General features: G+C 40.8%; 3 protein-coding genes across 4 annotated transcripts in view; 1 reads left to right on the top strand and 2 right to left on the bottom strand.

The window, feature by feature from the left end:
* Window positions 1–1,495, top strand: part of TPM4 (tropomyosin 4) — a 33,817-nt gene extending 32,322 nt beyond the window's left edge. For both annotated transcript variants that reach the window (XM_032237855.1, XM_032237839.1), the window contains one exon: window positions 293–1,495. In XM_032237855.1, coding sequence (XP_032093746.1) covers window positions 293–375 — 83 coding nt within the window. In that variant the 3' untranslated portion in view covers window positions 376–1,495. The remainder of the gene's footprint in view (window positions 1–292) is intronic.
* A 2,968-nt stretch (window positions 1,496–4,463) lies between these two features.
* On the bottom strand, window positions 4,464–8,595 carry FAM32A (family with sequence similarity 32 member A). The gene is made up of 4 exons (XM_032237816.1): window positions 8,359–8,595; window positions 7,501–7,645; window positions 7,338–7,391; window positions 4,464–5,178 (listed from the first exon to the last, which is right to left on the bottom strand). The coding sequence occupies exons 1-4, from the start codon at window positions 8,433–8,435 to the stop codon at window positions 5,110–5,112; spliced, it is 345 nt and encodes a 114-aa protein (XP_032093707.1). The 5' UTR covers window positions 8,436–8,595; the 3' UTR covers window positions 4,464–5,109.
* Window positions 8,596–11,775: 3,180 nt separating this feature from the next.
* On the bottom strand, window positions 11,776–22,511 carry RAB8A (RAB8A, member RAS oncogene family). Its single transcript, XM_032237805.1, has 8 exons — window positions 22,316–22,511; window positions 21,224–21,284; window positions 19,100–19,160; window positions 18,325–18,402; window positions 16,167–16,256; window positions 15,054–15,119; window positions 13,826–13,876; window positions 11,776–12,148 (listed from the first exon to the last, which is right to left on the bottom strand). The coding sequence occupies exons 1-8, from the start codon at window positions 22,437–22,439 to the stop codon at window positions 12,056–12,058; spliced, it is 624 nt and encodes a 207-aa protein (XP_032093696.1). The 5' UTR covers window positions 22,440–22,511; the 3' UTR covers window positions 11,776–12,055.
* Window positions 22,512–22,596: the final 85 nt, after the last annotated feature.

Here is a 22,596-nt window from a genome sequence, read left to right as displayed (position 1 = left end):
AAAGGGTTGTGTCACCTTTGCTCCTCCGGATGTCAGACTTCCTGGGTGTTTCTTACTTAAATCTCACCATCCCGGAACAGGTTTCGCTCCTTCTGCTGGCCCTTTGGAATGTGTATCAGGCACAAGAATAACATTAAGATTGAGGGGAAAGATGTAATGGAAGGAATAATGCTGTTTTAAACAGAGACAACCAAAATTGGAACATGAATTGCAGTGTGAATTCAGAACCAGAATTCCTATTCTTTCGAATTTTTTTTTTCCTTAATATTTTTTCCCCCCCCATTCTCACCAGAAAAAGTTGCCGTAGCGAAAGAAGAGAATTTGACTCTGCACAGAACGCTGGAACAAACCCTCTGTGAACTGGGCAGCATATAAAATCCGTGGGGAAAGCACCCAAACTTTGAAGGTCAAGAAAACCTCTGACAAGTCATCATGTTTGGATTGGCGGCAGCTTTTTCTAAACCCACTTTTCTTTTCTTCCTTTCACATTCTGCAAAGAGCAAATATGGGACCAAATCTTTTTCTTCCCCACTTTGAAATATTAAGGCTTTAGGCACACACTTGAACGTAGGCTTCTGTACTTACCCTGTCCTATATGACAAGCACATTGTGAAACTGGAAAAGTTGTCTTTTTAACCTTTTTTTAAAAAATATATGTGGATCCTTCTAAGGTGCTAGGCCCATCCAGTACTGGAAAGACACAATCCATATGTGTTCTGCAGAAAGCTGCTCTCTTTTTTTGCCAGTAAGTTGCTTTTCATGGCGGTTTGCTGCCCAAAACACATTTTGCCCAGTGCGTGCCTGTGTGTGTGTGTGTATCTGGATGAATCCTCTGTGATAATGTCCTTGGTTTGTTTGAAGCAGTGCCAGAGAATCTTTTTCTGCCTGAGATTCCTGGGTGTTACTGTGAACAAGGGAAATTTCCTTGCAAAACTGTAACAAAAGATAATAAAGTAGCCTGCACATTCCTTAGGCAGTTCAAGGCTGGAAACACATTTCTATCAGTACAACTGGAATAGAGGGGAGTTCTCTCCCCCACCCTACCTCCAATTCTTGCAAAGGCCCTCCAAATCTCCCCCAGACAGATAGGGAACAGGGGCACAGTAAGGGGAAGGGCAGGGCTGGACTGTTTTCTTGGGCAAATGGGGGTTAATTAGCATAGCACTGGATTCCACAGTGGGTGCCTTAATGATAAAAGGCTGCAACTGTTCTAGTTTAGACCAATGCTCCAAATAATGTCCTTTTTTGGTTCATCTCCTTTTAAGATTTCAGATGCAAGGGGAGGGGGGAGCCTACATTTTCCTGTTGGTCTTCTTTCTTGTGCTCTGATAGGAAAAGAGTTGCTTGTGTTTTGTTTTTTTTTACTTCTGTATTTATTCAATTTTACAAGGTGGGAAAAAATTGCCCAAACCAATCTGTATTAAAACTTTCTGGCTCCTGTAAGAGAATCCTGTAACATGATTTTTGATCTAATAATAATTTTTTTAAAAGTACATATTCCTTGATGTGGCATTCTTAAATAAATACCAAAACGACAGCTGATGATGAAAGCTGTGTTGATAAAACGGGAAAAGAAGAGAAAAATGATCTCTGGTGGGAGGTTTCAGCTGCTGAACAGAATATGAGTTGGGAGGGGAAGAGCATGAAATGGTGTGTTCAGTAACTGGTTTTTGAGCTATATGACTGTATTGAAGCTGAAAAGGCCTATTTAAAATGTGTATGGCTCCAGGTGCTTCTCTGAAAATAAGACTGGGTCTTATATTAATTTTTGCTCCAAAAGACACATTAGGCTTATTTTCTGGTTAGATCTTATTTTCAGAGAAATATGGTACTAATGGTGTCCATCTGGCTAACATTCTTAACTGGGACCTATTTGGGGGGTAGGATTTACAGGTGAAAGTCAAAAAATTAGAATATCGTGCCAAAGTTCATTTATTTCAGTAATGCAACTTAAAAGGTGAAACTAATATATGAGATAAGACTCATTACATGCAAAGCAAGATAGTTCAAGCCTTGATTTGTCATAACTGTGATGATTATGTCGTACAGCTCATGGAAACCCCAAATCCACCATCTCAGAAAATTAGAATATTACATGCAATCAATAAAACAAGTCCTGTTGCTCAGTGGTCCAAAGTCCTCTTTTCTGATGAGAGCAACTTTTGCCAAAAGCACCAAAAACTGGTTCAATGACCATGGGATTACTGTGCTTGATTGGCCTCTCCATTCTTCCTCCATACTCTGGGTCCTTGGTTTCCAAATGAGATGCAAAAGTTGCTCTCTTCAGAAAAGAGGACTTTGGACCACTGTGCTTCATTAAGACCAGGGTCAATGCAGCCGTCTACCAGGAGATTTTGGAGCACTTCATGCTTCCTTCTGCAGATGAGATTTATGGGGATGCTGACTTCATTTTCCAGCTGCCCACATTGCGAAAAGCACCAAAACTTGCTTCAATGACTGTTGGATTGCTGTGCTTGATTGGCCAGCAAACTCGCCTGACTTGAACCCCATAGAGAATCTATAGGGCATTGCCAAGAGAAAGATGAGAGACACGAGACCAAACAATGCAGAAGAGTTGAAGGCCGCTATTGAAGCATCCTGGTCTTCCATAACGCCTCAGCAGTGCCACAGGCTGATAGCTTCCATGCCATGCTGCATTGAGGCAGTAATTGCTGCAAAAGGGACCCAAACCAAGTACTGAGTACATATGCATGCTTATACTTTTCAGAGGTTCGATATTGTTCTATGTACAATCCTTGTTTTATTGATTGCATGTAGTATTCTAATTTTCTGAGATGGTGGATTTGGGGTTTTCATGAGCTGTAAGCCATAAACATCACAATTATGACAAATCACGGCTTGAACTATCTTGCTTTGCATGTAATGAGTCTTATATATTAGTTTCACCTATTCTAATTTTTCGAGTTTCACCTGTATATTACAAATCATGCGAGGTCTTTTTTCCAGTTGAGTCTTATTTTCAGGGAAACACAATAGTAGCTGGCAGAACCATTTTGTAGCAATTAGCATAATCTTTGCTTTGCAAAACAACTATGGAGAATGTGTGAAAGTACTGAAGACACTACAGGTAGTTCTCAACATAAAACTGAGCACAAATTTTCCGTTGCTAAGCATGATGGCTAAATGAATTTTGCCCCATTTTACAAACTTTCCTGCCACACCTGTTTAGTAACGTGGCTGTTAAATTAATCTGGCTTCCCCACTGACTTTGCTGTGAGAAGCTCACAAAAGGTGATCAACATGACACACACGGACGGACACCACAACCATCATAAATACGAACCACTTGCCAAGCATCTGAATTTTAATCATGTGACCATGGGGAGATTGCAAGCCATAAGTCATTTTTTTCAGTGCCATTGTAACTTTGAACAGTCATTACATGAATGATTGTAAGTTGAAGACTAAAATGAAAGAGTGTTATGTTTTAGAGACAGCGTCCATGTTTACAAGAGGTGCCTGGTAACTCAAACAGCAAACAGGCCGTTCCCATTGCAATAACAACTCTGGGCCACTCCCAAGTCCCACCTTTTAGAATATTGAACCTTGCCAGTGGCAACCACTTACACACGGACATGTCGATTGCAACATCTATTATCGCCTGTTTTAATTTGTCCTGTCCCATTTCCTCACAGTAGATAACCCAACAATCCAGGACCACCATCAGATAATTGGAAATGTGCAACTGTAACCCATCTCAAACTACTGAAAGGATTAGACTTTTAACTAAAATGCACAAAATTAGAACCTTCCTTTTTTTAGCACAAGACACTGAGTGGGGGACAAGGGAGTAGACAAGTCCTAGTTGACTTGGAAGTCAGGCTGACAACTTTCAGTTTCTTCCAAAGTTTTTTCACACTGCGTTTTGATGCACGGTTGAAGACAGCAGCACTTGGACATTGCAGAAGTGAGAATGCAACACACAAAGAAAGTGTGTCTTTTCTTAGAAGGAATTGCTGCTTTAAAATATTACAGGTATAACTTTCATATGCTTGACCCTAAATGGTGCACCACCCTAACACACTTCTACACATTATACTAAGAGGAAAACCCAATATGGGATCAACATAGACTTTAGTCTACAACTAGTCCGAGACTTGAGTCTAAAACCAGCTGAAGGAAGATAAACATTTACAAGATCGCAACAGTTCATAAAAACTACAAAACCAAAAGCAGCACATTTGCTGAGATATAATCTGGGTTTACATTACATTTCATTTTTGTCCCTTTCTGGAGCTTAGAGTTTAAAATTAAACATTGGTGCTACAAAACCAAAACGATTATCCTATCATCACCGTATATGGGAGCAGGCTTCAGGTGGGTAAGAATTCAAACAATATTGCTGGTTTTAGTCAACTCATTTAGTTTCAATATAACTTTTGCAGTGACATCTAACTCTCAATATGCTCTTTCGCTTGCTCTTTACTAATAATCAAGATATGTGTTTTTCATTAATTTATTTAAACAAATTTTCATCATTGCAAGTAAATCACAATGTGGAGAATATGCAGTGGTCCTTCCAGTAGATGAAGCTGCGAGTCATTAGAATTGTCCTTTACAAATAATATTTCTTAGGAAATGTTGAGATTGTATACCAAAACAATGGTAGAGCCGTTGGACTGGAGCATTCAGGAATGATGGAAATATGCTGGATGAATGCTTTGACAGATGCAATTATTCTTTTTGTATGCATTTATTGTATACTTTTACAATGCAGCAATCAAGTTAGAAAGCCTGTACACAGAGTAATTCTCCCACCCCAAGGATTTAAATTGTCCTTCTTGAGTTGCTTTTTAGCAACAGACTTCGCATAAATCCTAAATTTTGTATGTATCTGATCTCTATAACTAGCCAAGGATTAATTTGTACTTATGTGTGCAACAATAAAGCAGAAATAATTTAAACTGCTAACTGCCAGTTACTCGAAGTAATAGGTGCTATGTGTCTCTTTAAAAGCAAGTTTGCTCAAGAAAAGGAAGTTACAAGAAAATAGCAATTCTGCCAAATGAGCTGTAGCTCAATACTGCCGTCTGTGCTCATGTTAGAAACAAAGATTATATAAGAAGAAAATGTTGATGGAAAAGATGCTCATTTAGTCCAGCTGACTTTGGGGATGTCATAATGCTCAGTCAGAGTATCCAAGTGTCTATTAAAATCCTAGGAAAAAAGAATATTAGTCAGAAGCAAGAACTCTATTACTTTACAAATGCAGAGTATAAATATTCAGATTTGGCAAAGATCTATTTGAATAAATTTCATTGTGAGTATGTAAAACCCTGATTTCGGTTAATCTAGTTTGTATGTACTCAATAGAAGTTAATCCAAAATAAGAAACTTTAAATAGACACAATTTTTCCTAATCACAAGGATACACATTTAGAAGTAATGAAGAGAAAAGAGCTCAGAAAAATAGTGTTGAATCTATGTGTACCGTATTTTTTGGAGTATAAGACGCACCTTTTTCCCTCAAAAAAGAGGCTGAAAATCTGGGTGTATCTTATACACCGAATACAGCATTTGTTTTTCCTCCCAAAACCCCCAGGAGCAATCTACAAGCCTCCTAAAGGCTATTCATGCCTTAAAAAAAAACCAGGCCCGTTTATGCGAAAAACGGGCTGTTTTGGAGAGGTCTGCAGAGTGCAAAACTTTTTTTTTTAATTTGCCTCTTCAAAACCTTGGAGCGTCTTATAGTCCGGTGCGTCTTATACTCCGTAAAATATGGTAAATTGGCACTGGGAAAGATCCAACAGGCACCCAATGATAAGCATGTAATTACAGGAAGGAAGTTACATGTCTTACTTAACTACATTGAGGATTCCACTTTACTTGGCATGAAATGAAGTGATTGAGAATTGATGTTTGCCCCAACTCTACTGAACAGTTTGTCTTTGCCTCCTGTTGCAAAATTAGGTTGGGCCTTTCTTAAATATTTGGCAGGTGATTGAGGACTGCTCTTCTACTGAGAATTCAAGAAGGAAAAATGGATAGAGGTAGTTCTCAACAATCACAATTGGGACTGGAATTTCAGTTAAAGGAGTCATGTTACCAAACCAAATTTAATTAACCTTTTACCAATGTTTCTAAACAAATTGGTCGTTATGGCTTCCCCAGCTGACTGTCAGAAGCCAGTTGGGAAGATCCCACTGCAACACATTACAACCATTGTAAATGTGAGACAGTTGCCAAATGCCTGAATTGCAATTATGTGATTGCTTGATGGTGTCATAATTGTATCTTTGAGGATGGGACATAAATTAATTACCCAAGCTGTCATAACTTTGAACCATTGTTAAACAGTTGCAAGTTGAGGACTACCTTTACAATGGGAAATTGTATCACATGCCAGTTTTTAATAGATTTTATTGCTTTTTTTCAATTGTTTTAATGATTGTGGATTTGGATTACGAAGCTATGAGTCCTTTGACTGGAGCCACAAACAAATTTTAGTAAATAAATATATTTTTTAAAAAATAGATCAGACAAAATGGATGTAGGAGCAATGGTATTAAATGAAAGTGCGCATCTGTTTAGAGATGCAGCTACCAGAGCAGAAGGCTCCAGACAATAGCACTGGGTAAAAAATGCAAGGAAAACTACAACAATATTTTTATGGTTGTGTGTTATAGGCAACAGAAAATTTAAATAATACCTTTGTCAACCAGATTAGTTTTTCATGGAAGAAAAACATGGGGGGATTCAACTTGTCCACTCCATATAACCAAAACTGCAAAGTGCCCACGATTATTCAGTAGTTTGTATGTATGTATGTATAAAAGCTGTTCAATATATTGTACACAACCCAGAGATCCTCTCTGAGACAGGTGGATGGTTAAAAATATAAATATAAAAATAAAATAATGAGGCAGATTGCCTAAGGTAGATTCTCTTTATCTAGAGATGTTTAAACAAAGATTGAATAGCCATCTTTTTAGGAATGCTGTAATAATATAATCCTGCACTGGATTGTAGGTTGGATTGGATGATCTCAAAGGTCTTTCTTATGTTCTGTGTTTTCTCTAATGACTAATGGCCAAGAAAGGACGGGCTACCAGAGAAATAACTCAGGCTGTTCCATAATACAAAAGGATGTGAGGAGAGATTGAGGGGGGAAATTGGTTAACCTTCTTTTGCAAACAGCTTAGGTTTAATAGCAATTTGCAATATAAAAGTCAACATTTTAAGTCTACATCGATCCAGAGGGAAATTCTCATCCATATTTTCTCCTCCTTAAAAGCATCTTAAGTTGGGTGATATAGCATGCTGTGCCCATAACAAGAGTTTGCAATTATGATGTAGCTTCCAAGGCAAGAACTTACCTCTACTCTCTGCTTGTGGGTTTTGGACGCTTTTTTCAAGATTCGTTCTATTTGCTATAAAATAAAAAGAAAGTTATTGGTTATTGTCTTTTTGTCAAGGAACATTTTTGTTCCCCTCAACTCAAACTAACTGCTGTGGCCTCTTTCTCTCTTAGATACCAACCCTCTTTTCTTGCATTTTTTCATAGGCCAACTGTGCTGGAGTACGTTTGTCCAGAGCCCGCTTCTTCTCTTCTTCTTCCTCCTGGTTCTTGCTGCTGACAATCTGGTCTACAATCTTGCTTCTTTCTTTATCTTTCTTCTTCTTTCTAAAAAGAGATAAAGTAAAATTCTTTCACAAAGCACGGTGGGAAAAAAGAATACAATTTATCTACATCTTCACCTGTACTCTTTGATTTGGATGTTCTTGTTAAGGAAAAAAGGCAAATTGGAAACTGGCACAAAGAAGCCTCGATCAAGCCTGAGGATAACCTGGTCTTTATAGCAGAAATAAGGAATTTAAAACACTTTGATAATTATGAATTATATCCTCCACTTAACTTTGAGGAGTGGAGTTAAAGCATTTTCAGCTTATAAACTCCACAGTTTTCAAATGAATGGCCTCTGCCCTTTTATAGTGTGGGTGACTATGCAAGACCAAGACATTTCAAAAGTGGGCTTTAAGTGCCGTTTCCTTTTGAGGCAGCCCCACCTTGCTTTCCAGTTGCTGATGAAGAGCTTTTACAACCACAACAGCCATATTATTTCCTTTTGACTGTGGCTCAGTGGCTACGACACTAAGTTTGTCGACCAGAAAGGTCGGCAGAACGGCGGTTCGAATCCCTAGTACAGGTCTCCTGCGTGAACAGGGTGTTGGACTAGATGACCTCTAAGGTCCCTTTCAACTGTTGCTTTTTACTGTTTAAGGGCAAAAGAAGACGCGCCTGCCACAAAGAGTGGGGCGAACGTAGGATTATGAAAAACAAAACGAGCGTCTCCCCGGCCGCCTATGCAATTTCTGCCTTTGGAGGCCCCCCCTCACCGTTTCCCCGCAGATACGCAGTCGGTGCTCCCTTTCAAACGTAGAGCGCCTCGCTGGACAACTTCGTACTCCGACATCCCCCTTTTCTTTCAGCGGATCGACGTTTCCCTTCCTTCTCTCTTTCTCTCTCTCTCTCTCTCTCTCGGGGGCTGCGTGGACAAGACTGCGAAAGTATTTCCGGATTAAAGGAACCAAAACACAAGAAACTTCGGGATGCGTACACGGGCGGATCGCTAAAACCGGCGAACTGCTGCCTTTATCCATAGAGTGTTAAATTCTAGAGCGGCTCCAGGAACGAATCGCCAGCGTAGACTTTGCTATTTGGAACGTTAAAGGAAGCAAAAGGGAAACGCAGGAGAGCTGCGAGCAACTTCAGAGGGGGTGTTTTACCTGCGATACTGAGTTAGATGGATTAACAGAGTTGGAAGGGACCTCGTAGGTCTTCTATATCTAGACTAGTCTTTGATGCCTTTCAGAATTCAGAAGCCTGAGGACTACAACTCACAAGATTCCCAGCTTGCATGGCCAAAGCCATTTCTGGGAGTGGGAATCCTTCCCAATATTTTTTTATTTTATTTAGTTCATTTAGTTTGTCACTCATGTACAAGATAACAGGAATAAGAATAAACATGAATAAGAACACAGGAAGTGGGTACAAATAAATGGGGGTCGTAGGATAGGGACGTTAGGTATGCTGGTGCACTTATGCACCAGTATGATTAACAGAGTTAGAAGGGACCTTATAGGTGATATAGTCCAACCCCACCCCCACCCCGCCCAAGCAGGAGACCACACACCATTTTCTAACAGATGGCAGTCCAGCCTTTATTGAAAACTTCCAGTGATGAAGCTCCCACACCTTCTGAAAAGTTCTCCTTATTTCCAGGTTGAATCTCCCCTTGATCAGTTTCCATCTATTATTCCTTGTCTGGCCTTTCGGTGCCTTGGAAAATAGCTTGATCCCTTCCTCTCTGTGGCAGCCCCTCAAAAATTGGAACACTGCTATCATATCTCCCCTGATCCTTCTCTTCACTAGACTAGCCATGCCCAATTCCTGCAACTGTTCATCCTGTTTTAGCCTCCAGTCCCCTAATCATTTTAGTTGCTTTTCTCTGCACTCTTTCTAGAGTCTCAATGTATTTTTTATAGTGTGGAGTTAGACACTATAGCTTTGAAAGTGGACTACACTGCAGGGTTGTTAAAAGATGCTTGCCGCCTTGCCGGGATAACACTAGTTTGGGGAGTGGTGTTCTGCCTGGCCAGAGGGGGGAGTTGCCGGGCAGCTGCTCTCTTGCGAGCGGGCTCCCGAAGAGCCGGACACAGCCTCAGGGGTGAAGCAGCCATGAGATGACCACGCTCACGAGCAGCCGCCTGGCAAACTCCCTCTCCAGCCGGGCAGAGCGGCTGACCTAGGGGGTATCCCTAAGGCACCAAGCCACGTGGTGCCCTGCCCGCCCCAAGCTCCCGCAGCTTGGCACATTCAGGATACCCCCTAGGTCAGTCTATGGAGCTTTGCCCGGCCGAAGAGGGTGGTTGTGCGAGCACCTGTTCCGCCCCCTGCTTGCATGCCTCCCAGCCTCACCATGCCCTGGCCCAGCTCTCCCTGCAGGGCCAGGATGTCAGCGCTGCTTTTGCTGCCGCCACTGCGCTCTGACCATAACTTCTTCTCCAGCTTCCAAACTCCGGAACTTGGCTTCTGGTTCTTCCAGCAGCGGCTGCTCTAGGAGTGCGCTCTATGGTTGTGAACCCTATGGCAAGCTGCGGGAGCTAGGGAGCAGGCAGAGCGCCACATGGCTTGGCGCGTTAGGGATACCCCCTAGGTCAGTGAATGGCACTCTGCCCAGCTGGAGGGGGTTTGCCGGGCGGCTGCTCGTGAGCTTGGTCATCTCATGGCTGCTTCGCCCCTGAGGCTGTGCCCAGCTCTTTGGGAGCCCACTCGCAAGGGAGCAGCTGCCCGGCAATCCCAAAACAATAAGCCCTCTCCTGATAATAAGGCCCAAGCCATATTTCATGGGTCAAAAGAAAATAAGACCCTGTCTTATTTTCAGAGAAACACAGTAGCTACATTGGTGGCTTTAAGTATTGTACAATACTCTCCCCTCATTGATGAATAATCAAATGATATATGCTATATGACTATATTAAATAAATGAAAAATGGAGCATAAGACTGGTGTGATCTACCCAAAAACAGGTGTGAAAACCTCTCCTCTTAATCAGCACACAACCCATATTATTATTTTAAGGATTGTAACTGGAAATACTCCTAGGTAATGTAGATCATTTTATTTGATATTTTTTAATCAGAAGTATTGGGAGGGAATGCTGAATATTTAGTATAATTCGTACCTTGTCCTTCACAGAAGGAAATTGATTCATTCTTGGCTGTATCTCTCAAAAACAGTCCAGATTATCTTTGGTTCAGTTTCCCCCACTTTGGGCATTGTCAGAAATCAAGATCGTATTTTCTTTGATAACATACTATTCATTTAATGGATGGATTAAAAAATGTTTGGAAATCTATTCCAGTATTTTTGAAAAAGGGAGTACAAGTTTCATTAAGTAACTTCCATATCCACTACTTTGGTAGTCACACAGAGCTGCATGGGAAAAAAAAACATAGGAAGCAGCTCTGGCCCCGATAAAATAGTTTTAGTCATGGAGCTTAAATTGCCGTTTAATAATAAACTCTTGTAAAATAGATAAGATTCCAACATATAAGTGAATCTTCCAGAGATACAGAAGTTATACTGGAATCCCGAGTACCCTGAAGAAAAGTTACAAGATCAGGTTTCTATTGTGGCAATATGTGTTCACAGGGTCAATACTAAGTTTGATTTTTTGCTTGGGAATTTCAAAAAATCCTATAGAAATGGCTGAACCGAAGTTACTTTCTCAAAAGAGAAAGCAGCTATTTGTAAGTCAGACAAGAGTCTAATGCCAAAGAAGAACTGCAAGATTAGCACAGTCAGGCCAAGGCACAGTAAGCAAAGTGAATTGCTGTTGTCTAACCTGCTGGGAACCTTTATATGATTACAAGGACTTGTACCTTGCAGTTCAAAATCAAACATTTCTCTAATCAATCAAATAATACTCTCCCTGCACCAATCTCCTACACCGAGAAGGAAGCACAAGAGGAAAGGAATTTGACCTGTATATACAAGAATACACACTGATTTGTCTAAAAAAATAATTTACTTTTATTTTGAGACATTGTGCAATTTCTATTATGGGAGTGTCTAGAATGAGTGCCAAGAACAGACTAATTTGTTTTTCCTGATTCCAAGAGGGAGGGTGAGTAATCCGCTACAAATGTCAGTGCTTCATTCTGTCTTACAGGCTACACCCTATACTCCTTCATAGATTGGGAAGGCAGAGGAAAATCATTTAGAATTATGCTGATCATCACTTTTTCTACTAGCCATGATAACAGTTAATAGTTAGCATCTCCCGAGAGAAAAAGAAAAGCCTGTTTCAAAATGTCCGGTATCTGATTTCTTGATCTACACGCCCCCACATTTATCAGGAGCAGTGATGGAATTAATGCTTCTCTATCACAGAAGGGTCGATTATGAAAAGGAGCCACTTTGTCCCGTTGCATTAGACTGGTGTGGGATCAAATCCAGAGAGGAAAAAAGCCTGTGCAAATGGGCAAGTCCAGAAAGGTTGAACAGCACCTCATATTAAGGCCGTACCCCTCAAAGAAGGGCACATCGGAAAAAACTGCTTTTCTTTGGCTGATCTGGGCTGATCTTCATTCCTGGGCTATTGCCCTGAGGGCTATTGCCTTCCTAGAAAGGTAAAGAATGGCAAGAGTCAGTTACTAGGAAATTGAAAAGTCATTCTTAAACTTAAAATCCAGAGCAGAGTCGAAGCTCTATTATATTACTGTTATACCAGTTATGCCAGCAGAACTAGCCAAAACTGATGAAGTAATGCTGGAATACTGTTGGAACATGTAAGTAATATTAAGCTGCCAGCAATGCTATGCAACAGAATATCCAAAAGAGCAAAATCACATATGGCATGTAATTATGAAATTAGTTGAATAAAGAAAAAAAAGTGAAAGACACAGTTTCTGTACCCTCCCTTGGAATCGCAGTCTCAGAACTCCAATTATGAACTCTTGTTTTATATGATCACTGTATTGTCTGATAGTAAAGTCCCCCCTCCCTCGAAGTAATAGGGTTTACCCTGGACAGGCCATTACAAGAGAGGGGAAAGCTGTACGTTGGTGTATATTGCTGAGATGTGGTTGGGCATTAACAGGGATGTGATCCTATTGATTGGCCTTCCAGGATTTTAGGTTTTAAAGTAGTTGTAAGGTGAAGGACAGGGAAGAGAGCTTGAGGATCTGACTGTTTCAAAGCATATTTGGGGGTTATTCTTACAATTAGATTGGCAATTGCCATGCAATATGACTTGGAATTTCTATTGAGTTTGTGGAACTCTAAAAATGGGTGTGGTACTTTTACAATGAGCCTTATTACCCATAAGCTTGATCTGCTCTGTTCCTTGCTCTCTTGGGCTAATGGCCAGGTATGTCCAGCTGCAGCTAAGCAGTGGTCAATGCCTCACTGAGAGAGCGCTGAATGCCACTTGCCTTGAAAGAGGTGATAATGTGCCCTCTCTTGGAAGTGGCCAACTCTCACCTCCTCTTCTTGGGAAAAGTTAGCTATAATAGATTCTAGAAGAAGCAGATTATCTGCATTGCCTTGATTCTGGCCCTATCGTGGGGGGCACAAAGTATATTGGTTGCACAGATGGATGAAACTTTGTCATGGCCTGGGTGTAGGAACTCCACCCTTCCTCTTCAATGGTAGTAGCTGTTGACCCTGCAGTGCAGAAACACATTGACCCAGAAGGTATACATGGTCCCTCTTCTTCTGATGTTCCAGAAGGCACTTAAGAGCTTTCTTTTTTAATGGTTCGGGTTGAAAATTCTCAGCATTTTACTGTGTAATGCAATCCTATATTAATTTTAATTATTCCTTTCTTTCTACACTATCCAGAACTTGTATGATTTAAGTGGTCAATAAATATTGCAAAAACCAACAATAAATTAATTATACTTATAATAATCTTTCTGCCTACAGTACTAGAAAACCATATTGCTTGCACAAAATATACACTCCCATGTGCATGTAAACTTTTTGCTGTTTAATGCCAAAGAATTCACTCACAGCTTCTGTTCAATGTTCATGCTTTCTAAGAACAAGATGGAGTGGGCAACATCGAACACTGATCTTGTTGTAAATATCATATGGTGTTATGGTTAAGCATCATTTACAAAATCACAATGACTGGGTTCCCATAGTATGCTAAATCTAAACAAAACCACTTAATGATGTGTGAATCCAATCAATGAGTTGGACAATCAGGGAACATCTTCCTGTCCATGAAAAAGAATATTTGCCACAATTCATAGTCTTTTCCCAAGGGAACTCTATTATAGTAAAGGTGCTTACCAGTTTCTTGTCAATTTTTGCTTTGATGTCTCTGGCAAGTGTAAAAAATGCCTAAAATGAAAATAAGAGATACAAAAGTGCATGACTGAAAAATACTTCACTGCTGTTGAACTCTCCATTTTCTTTATATAAAGAACACAAAAATTAAATACAAATTATTTCAAATGAGGAAGGACACAGAAAAAATTTGGCCATTCATTCATACGCCAACAGCTAGCAGAATATGGCGTAACCTGGGATGTGTGGCAGCTACAACTGCCAAAATTCCCAATTGGCATAGTCAAAGCCCATTATGCTGGCTCCTATCTGGATAGGATTAGCTATATACTGCTTTTGTTAGGTGACCATAGAATGTGCAGTAAGATTGCTAGATATTTCAGATTGCGTTTACAGAACGCATAAATGGGGTCAAGCATTAGGCTTTGTAAAAGGCTGGTGTAGTGAACAAGAATTGTAGTCTAATGTTCAAAAACTAAAACTGTTTCAGGCATAAATTTGGCATTTGAATGCCTGATGGCTATGCTCTAGAATAGGGGTGTCAAATTCACGGCCTGCAGGCTGAATCCGGCCTGTGGAATCCTTAAATCTGGCCCACAGGGCCAGCCTGGAAATAAAGGATTGGCTGGTAGTGCCTCTGCTGGCCAAAATGGGCTGTGTGGGGCCTCTGCATGGCCTGTTTCTGGCCGACAGAGTGCTGCAGGAGGACTGGATTACAATTATGTGGCCTCAAGTAAGTGCCTGATCTGGATAGAAAATAAGCAATATCCTATGTTAATACTACAGTTTGATGCCAGATTTTGCATTCTGTTGGTCCATTTAATCAACAATCAACAATCTATAATTGACAGCCATTTCTGTTTACTATCCTTGAAATTTGCCTCTGTTGTTAGATCTTGTATTATCATGTTATTTATGCTATTGTATTTTTATTATTAGTTTTATAATTAAAAATACAATTGTAGAAATAGCTTTATAGTATGGCTATGGTAAAGAGGTCAGTGGGTTTTAAAAAAATAATACCAAATTTAATATGAATTAAATATATTGATGAATTATTCCAAATGACTCCCCTCTTTCTATATTAATATGATAGTTTGACACCAACCATTGAAAGCCATTAAGACATTTCTTAGCACTGGAAACCAAATCCCCACAGAATCTCATTTGAGATATCACCATTTGACATTTGGATAAGAGTGGTTTTGCACGATGAAGAGCCAATACTTACATTCTCTATATTAATGTTTGCTTTTGCACTGGTCTCCATGAATTTAATTCCAAAGCTAACAGCCAGCTGAAGAAAAAGAGACCCCAAATTAATAGCATGAAACAGAATTTTAACATGAAAGTCTCTTTCTCTATTGCTATCAAAAAACAAAACATTTAATACGATGGGAATACAAAGGCTAGACACACAATCTGACATGGGCATAGTAGCTACCGTCAAACAGGTGAGTTTCTGTTTTTTTTTAAAATTTAAAACTGCCTTTCAGAACAGTTTCCGTATTTGTAGCAATGACTACATTTCTAACAACATAGAAAGGCCAAAGGCCTTTCAGGGCTCAAAGGTTAAGAAAGAAAAACAGTCATCCAAGTTGGTTAACTGCATTAACCTAATGCTCTTTTCTGCCTTACAACATGCTATATTTGGCAAAATGCCAAAGTGCTCCAATTAGATCACCCATATGCCATGTTCAGTTCAAAGTCCCAACTAAGAACAAAGGATATCAGAGAAAAGAGCTTTCTCTCTTCACTTTGGTTTGCAGAACAAAAATAGATTAGGATTTTTAACTCAAATACTGTATTTTTCAGACTATAAGACACACTGGAATATAAGATGCACCAAGATTTTGAAGAAGTAAATTTAAAAAAAAAAAGGTTTTGCCCTCCCTGGTCGCCAGAAGCACTCTGCAAGCCTTCCAAACCCTCTGTACGCCCTGTTTTTTTGTGAAAAATGGGCATGCAGAGAGTTTGAGAGGCCTGCAAAGTGCTCCTGGGAGCCAGGGAGGGCAAAAATGCGACATGTGGGGGAGTCCTTCGGGAGTGGGCGGCATACAAGCTCAATAAAACATTTGGGAGGCAAAAAATGGGCCCGTTTTTTGCAAAAACAAGCGAAGTCAATGGAGAAATCAGATTCACTTAACAACATGTTACTAACTGAATAACTGCAGTGATTCATTTAACTATGGCAAGAAAGGTTGCAAAATAGGACAAAAATTACTTGTCTTGCTTAGCAATGGAATTTTTGGGATCAATTGTGGTTGTAAGTTGAGGATTAACTATACAAGAGTTGGATAATAATTTACTTCTTTTTATGTGATCCTCTGAATTTCAACCTTACCTTTTCACCTTGCTCTCGGGAAACCTGCCGTTTGTTGGTTATATCACACTTATTTCCAAGGATCATTTTTTCTACATCTGGAGATGCATGCTAGGAGAAAGAAAATATCTTCAGCCCATTTATGAGATCATCACAACATAATTGACATTTATGTAATATTCCTCTCTCATTGCTTAAGGAAGAATTGCCAGTATACACCACTTCTTTGTCATCAAATTTTATATAACCCTAAAGTTATAAGACAGTGATGGCTAACCTTTTTTGGATTGTGTGCCAAAAGCGGGGGGAGCGCAGGAGGGTCGGGAACAGATGTGCCCACACCCATAATGCTATGGGCGTGACCCTCTCTGCGTATGCAACCAGCACTCCCCCCCTCCCCGCTTTTGCACGCTTTTTTCATCCTCCCCAGGCTCCAGCAGCTTTCTAGGAGCGTGGAGGGGGCCAAAATGGCCTCTCCCTCCCTGGGGAGGCCCTCTGGATGCTTCAGGAACTTTCCTGAAGCCTCTGGAGGGCGAAAAATGGCCCTACAGGCAACCCAAAAGTTCAGGAAAGGTGACTTTCAGTTTGCTCATAGGACTGTTTTTTGCCCTCCCTTCAGGGAAGCCTCCTGAAGCCTCTGAAGGGCGAAAAACAGCCTTAAAAGAAAGCTAAAGTCAGCACATGCATGCACGTTGGAGCTGACTGGGCAATGCCTCACCTGCCCTAACAAATGGCTCCACGTGCCACCTGTGGCACGAGTGCCATAGGTTCGCCATCATGGTTATAAGAGATTTTAAAGGCCAACTAGCTCATCTCTTTATTTCATGTATCCATTTCATCCATGCTATTAATTTACAAACGGAATCCAGTTACAGAGAATGTTGTCACAATCAGATCTAGAGGTCTCACAGACTATGTTAAATAAGAATTGAATTTTATTTAGACTGCAAAGTATTAATAATGTTCCATTGTGCAATTTTCTGCAGCAATCAAAACATTATTAGATAGAAAGTGCTTCAACCAGTTTAAGAACAAATAGGAAGCTGCCCTAAGCAAAGAAAGATTATATGTCAATCTAGCTTTCAACAACCTGGCAATATCCAGATGTCTTACGATCACATCTCCAAAATTCCAAATCAAGTATTGGTTCTACTGGTTAATTTTTAGACATTGTTATCTCAACCCCCTTGAAAGTCATCAGGTCACCAAAATCTATTTAGGAGGATTGTCTACCCAGAACTATGACAGGATTTTTTTTTTTAGGATTTTATTGAACATTTATATGCCGCCCTTTTCCCTGAGGGGACTCAGGGCGGCTTACAACAATGGGGGAAGGGAGTGCAAAACAAGACTTAAAAGAAAAAACGTGAGTAAAAAAAAAAAAAATTAACCATAAAAACACAACATACACTCAACATTTGGGCGGGGTGAGAATAAATCCTATCCCCAGGCCTGACGGGATAGCCAGATCTTGAGGGCTGTGCGGAAGGCCTGGACTGTGGTGAGGGTGCGGATCTCCACGGGGAGGTTGTTCCATAGCGTCGGAGCTGCAACTGAGAAGGCTCTCCTCCGCGTAGTCGCCAGTCGGCACTGACTGGCGGATGGAATTCGGAGGAGGCCTACCCTGTGCGATCTGATGGGACGCAGGGAGGTAATTGGCAGGAGGCGGTCTCTCAGATAGCCAGATCCACTACCATGGAGCGCTTTATAGGTGGTAAGTAGGACCTTGAAGTGCACCCGACGATCAACAGGTAGCCAGCGCAGCTCACAGAGTATCGGTGTTATATGGGCGAACCGTGGTGCGCCCATGATCACTCGCGCGGCCGCGTTCTGGACTAGCTGAAGTCGCCGGATGCTCTTCAAGGGCAGCCCCATGTAGAGCACATTGCAGTATTCCAGCCTAGAGATCACAAGGGCTCGACAGCTCTTGGTGGGGTGGGGGTCTTAGAAAGAAAAAGAATTTTCCCATTAACTTTCATCAATTCGCTTATCTATCAATGAAAGAAGTAGAGCCTTGGACAATATGCTGTCAAGTATAAACTTTACTACTTTAAGTGTTAATATCTCCCAAATATCAGGAGACAAAATACAGGATTTCCCCCCTGCATTATGAGTACTTGTGAGAAATAACACAAAATCTGACCAAGAGGTTTTACACATTTTAATAGAGAAAACATACCTCTTCAATGTTTCTGACCCAGTTCTGAATATTTTCAAAAGATTTCTCATTAGTAATATCATACACCAGCATGATGCCCTAAAGAATGAGAAAGAAAAGTAGACTAATGCTTCTTTAATTTTTCAAGGACTTGATAATGTAAATGAGATAACAGATACAACTTAGCTGATAGCATTGAGAAAGATTTTCCAAGGAAGAGTTTTGGTGGAAAGAAGCAGGAGACTGATCTGACTAGTGATGATGGGGGTGAGGGAGGGTAGGCAGATGAGAATTGTGTGAGAAGCATTCAACTCTTGAGATTTAAATCTGATGCAAAAGAGATTAGGGAATCAGTGCTGAAACATAAAAAAGGAAAGAAATGATTCAATGGTAAGGAAAGAAAAAAGTTGCATTCTAAGCATTTAGAAAAGATGGAGGGAAAGCAATAAGCAACAAAAAACAGCAAGCATAGATACAAAGGCTTTAACATTAACTACAGCCACGTTCCTACTGAAGGAACATCTTAACCGAGTGGTTCTCAACCTGTGGTCTGCGGAGCGCTGGGGGGGGCAGGATGTCATCACAGGGAGTCTGTGAATGCTTGAAGAAATATTATGATTTAAATCTTGAGTGAAGTCTTGGGGGTCCATGGCATGATCTGTGGCCACAAAAGGTATTTAAAGGGGGTTTGTGGTGAAGAAAAGGTTGAGAATCACTGTCTTAACCGATTGGAGGAGACTTTGTAGGAGCCTATCCGGTGTTAACACACATCAGTACTGTAGAGAATTGAACTTACCATTGCTCCTCTATAATAAGCAGTTGTGATTGTCCGGAATCGTTCTTGCCCAGCTGTGTCCCTAGAATAGGACAAAATGTTGTTTCAAGGGCTTTATAAATACTAGTACTTTTAAATGACATCACTATTTGATAAATCTTTAATAGAAATAGACTTATATACCACTTTAGTCTTTACAGACCTCTCTAAGGATTTAGCCAACATATTGCCCTCAACAATTTGAATCCTCATTTTACCAACTTCGGAAGGATGGAAAACTGAGTCAACCTTAACGTCAGAAAATGTGAGACAGATTTCTGCTCCATCCTTATTCAGCTCCAGTGTTCTTAGGATGAAGCTCAAGGTGGAAGAGTGATAGCGTTTGGGCCATTGGATTTTCTGCTGACTTATGATTCCTGTACTATGAAGAGGCAAGCCTCTTTAGGCATAGAAGTGGGATAAGTACAAGGGAACCAGCAAATTAATGGTCAATAGGGCCTATAGGAATAGCGCACAAGTAGATTATGTACAAATACCGTACAGTGGACTTATGACATTTGTTTAGTGGCTATTCAAAACTGTTACTTATGACTGTTCTTTGCACTTATGACTACTGCAGTGTCCCTGGATGCATGGCAGCTGGTACGTATTTATGACTGTTGCACCATCTCAAAGTCGCATGTTTGCCATTTGCAAGCTTCCCAACCAGCTTCTGCCAAGTGAAGTCAATGGGAGCACCTAGATTCACATATCATCCAAGTGATTCATGTAACAACCATGGTGATTCGTTTAACCACCATGGCATAGAGGTAATTAAATCAGGCATAACTCACTTAACAACCAGCCTGCTTAGCAATGCAAATTCTGGTCCCAATTGTGGTGGTTAAGTGGAGGACAACCTGTTATGTAAAACAGTAGATTGGCTCATTCAGGATTCTTTCTAATTGTTCAATTTTGTATAGACCCATGGTCTTAAAAGATGGTACACAGTAAAATATTGATGATAAAGATGAGACAATTTTGAAACAATGTCTGGCCAGATAACAATTAATCAGAAGAATCAGATTGCTCCAATTCTATGAGATTCCTACTATTTTTATTCGCCTTCTTCTTTTTCTTGGCAGGTTCAGACCAGTCTGCAACCAACTACCTCTTTTTTACTTTCTAATAATATATATTGAACTTATATGACATCAAAGGTATATGTAAAATAGTAATATTTGGCATTTGGTTTGAAGCATATATATGTCATAAGAAGTCCATCACTGCTTTAAAGCAAACTTCCCCAATGTGGGTCTCTTCAACTGTGTTGTGGGCTCATCACATCTACAGGTGAAACTCGAAAAATTAGAATATTGTGCAAAAGTTCATTTATTTCAGTAATGCAACTTAAAAGGTGAAACTAATACTCAGTACTTGGTTTGGGCCCCTTTTGCCATCTACCAGGAGATTTTGGAGCACTTCATGCTTCCTTTTGTAGTCGAGCTTTATGGGGATGCTGACTTCATTTTCCAGCTGGCCACATTGCCAAAAGCACCAAAACCTGGATCAATGACTGTGGGATTACTGTGCTTGATTGGCCAGCAAACTCGTCTGACCTGAACCCCATAGAGAATTTATGGGGCATTGCCAAGAGAAAGATGAGAGAAATGAGACCGAACAATGCAAAAGAGCTGAAGGCCGCTATTGAAGCATCCTGGTCTTCCATAACACCTCAGCAGTGCCACAGGCTGATAACTTCCATGCCATGCCGCATTGAGGCAGTAATTGCTGCAAAAGGGGCCCAAACCAAGTACTGAATACATATGCATGCTTATACTTTTCAGAGGTCCGATATTGTTCTATGTACAATCCTTGTTTTATTGCTTGCATGTAATATTCTAATTTTCTGAAATGGTGGATTTGGGGTTTTCATGAGCTGTACGCCATAATCATCACAGTTATGACAAATCAAGGCTTGAACTATCTTGCTTTGCATGTAATGAGTCTTATCTCATATATTAGTTTCACCTTTTAAGTTGCATTACTGAAATAAATGAACTTTTGCACAATATTCTGATTTTTCGAGTTTCACCAATATAAGCTGAGGTTGGCTATATAAGGTTTTGATACAGCAAAATTGCTAATCCCTGAGGTGCCCCCTACCATATTTGCAGCTTAATTTTCTTGCCATCCAGTTCAATCGTCCTGATTTTGAAATCAATACCTACAAAAGATTTAGAAATATAACATTTGTTAGTTTTTAAGGAATCAGAGCATCCTATTGTGCTTTGCAGATGAGCATGATGGACAATGCAGTTTGTTTAGATTTTTAGTTATTTGTATACTTTTGTATATTACCTTTTCTCAGAATGACTCCTTTACCCACTTGTCCTCAAATTAATCACAGAAAATGTAAGAGAAACCCTGGTGTTGCAATATCCCAACTGCAAAAAATTAAAATCAGGGACTCCACTACTGCTGCTTAACCAGTTAAGGGATGCTGCCAAGTCATCAAAAGAAGTACCACTTGACGGCCTTCACATAAATTTCTTCTCTCATCTCATAAAGCCAGTCTCATCTGGCAGCAGCAAATCCCAATTTAACTATGCTGTCACCTATTCTGAGATAGGTTTGGAAGAGTGACTATTTAGTGAACAATGATTTGAAAGCAGGATTTCTCTGATCTGATCTAGCATTGCATCTATCATAATCCCATTGTTCTTTTGCTTTTTTATTATATTGTATTTCATCATTATTCCTTTCTCTCCTTCCTCTAAAACCAGCAAAGGTACAGTTTTTCACTCATTTTCTACCTGGAAAAGTGGCATCGACTTTTATCCATGTCTTAGTACAATTTTTTAGTTCCCTTCGCCAAATTACCAGGGCGGAAGGCCTTTCTCCTATCTGAGACCCCCTCACAATCCCCCTGAGAAAGCCAAACTCAAGAGAATTTGGGCCGTTAGTGCTGTGGACGTGGATCCGAATCAGTCTGCTGGTTCAGTCCACACGAGACCCAATTCCCTCCTTCACCTCCCCGTAAGGTCTCTGAGGGGACGCTGCTTCTCACCGCGCCGCCCACCTCAGAACGGCGGCCCACTTCGCGCCCTCGCCCCTCTCTTGAGCTGTGGGAGAGGGGAGGGGGCGGTTTCCATGGTAACGCCGACCGGAAGGGGTTGAGGTCGCGAGGCAGCGAGGAGTTGCCATAGCGACAGTGGCGGTAGGCGGAATGGCTCCTGTCGCCAGGCGGTGACGCACCGATTGTGGAGATGAAAGTGGCGTTGAAGGCGTCCTCGCTGAAGCGGAAGAGCGCGCACGTTTTGCCCACGCCGGAATCGCCGATCAGCAGCAGCTTGAAGAGGTAGTCGTAGGTCTTCGCCATGTTCTTCGACCCGGCGGCTCTATGGGATTTGCTACCGGCCACCAAAGCTGTCCATCTTCACAACGGTGGGATTTCATTGGCCACTGCGACTGAAACGTCATCAGGTGGCCTCCCTCCTGTAGATTATAGCCGGAAAAATTAGACTGAAAATCCCATT

This window comes from Thamnophis elegans, chromosome 1, assembly GCF_009769535.1.
Source record: "Thamnophis elegans isolate rThaEle1 chromosome 1, rThaEle1.pri, whole genome shotgun sequence".
In the NCBI taxonomy this organism is placed as follows: Eukaryota; Metazoa; Chordata; class Lepidosauria; order Squamata; family Colubridae; genus Thamnophis; species Thamnophis elegans.
Note: the sequence above shows the minus strand (reverse complement) of the source record. Positions and strands in the feature narration are given on the sequence as shown.

What these genes read in the sequence shown, in the direction of transcription:
- RAB8A (XM_032237805.1), bottom strand. Translation starts at nt 22,439, where the DNA reads ATGGCGAAGACCTACGACTACCTCTTCAAGCTGCTGCTGATCGGCGAT. An exon ending in CAAACATTAATATAGAGAAT is followed by an intron (nt 13,877 to 15,053) that starts GTAAGTATTGGC and finishes TTTTCATTTTAG; the next exon opens with GCATTTTTTACACTTGCCAG. An exon ending in CAAAAATTGACAAGAAACTG is followed by an intron (nt 12,149 to 13,825) that starts GTAAGCACCTTT and finishes TTACCTTTCTAG; the next exon opens with GAAGGCAATAGCCCTCAGGG.
- FAM32A (XM_032237816.1), bottom strand. Translation starts at nt 8,435, where the DNA reads ATGTCGGAGTACGAAGTTGTCCAGCGAGGCGCTCTACGTTTGAAAGGG. An exon ending in TGCGTATCTGCGGGGAAACG is followed by an intron (nt 7,646 to 8,358) that starts GTGAGGGGGGGC and finishes ATCTCTTTTTAG; the next exon opens with AAAGAAGAAGAAAGATAAAG. An exon ending in AAAAAATGCAAGAAAAGAGG is followed by an intron (nt 7,392 to 7,500) that starts GTTGGTATCTAA and finishes TTTATTTTATAG; the next exon opens with CAAATAGAACGAATCTTGAA.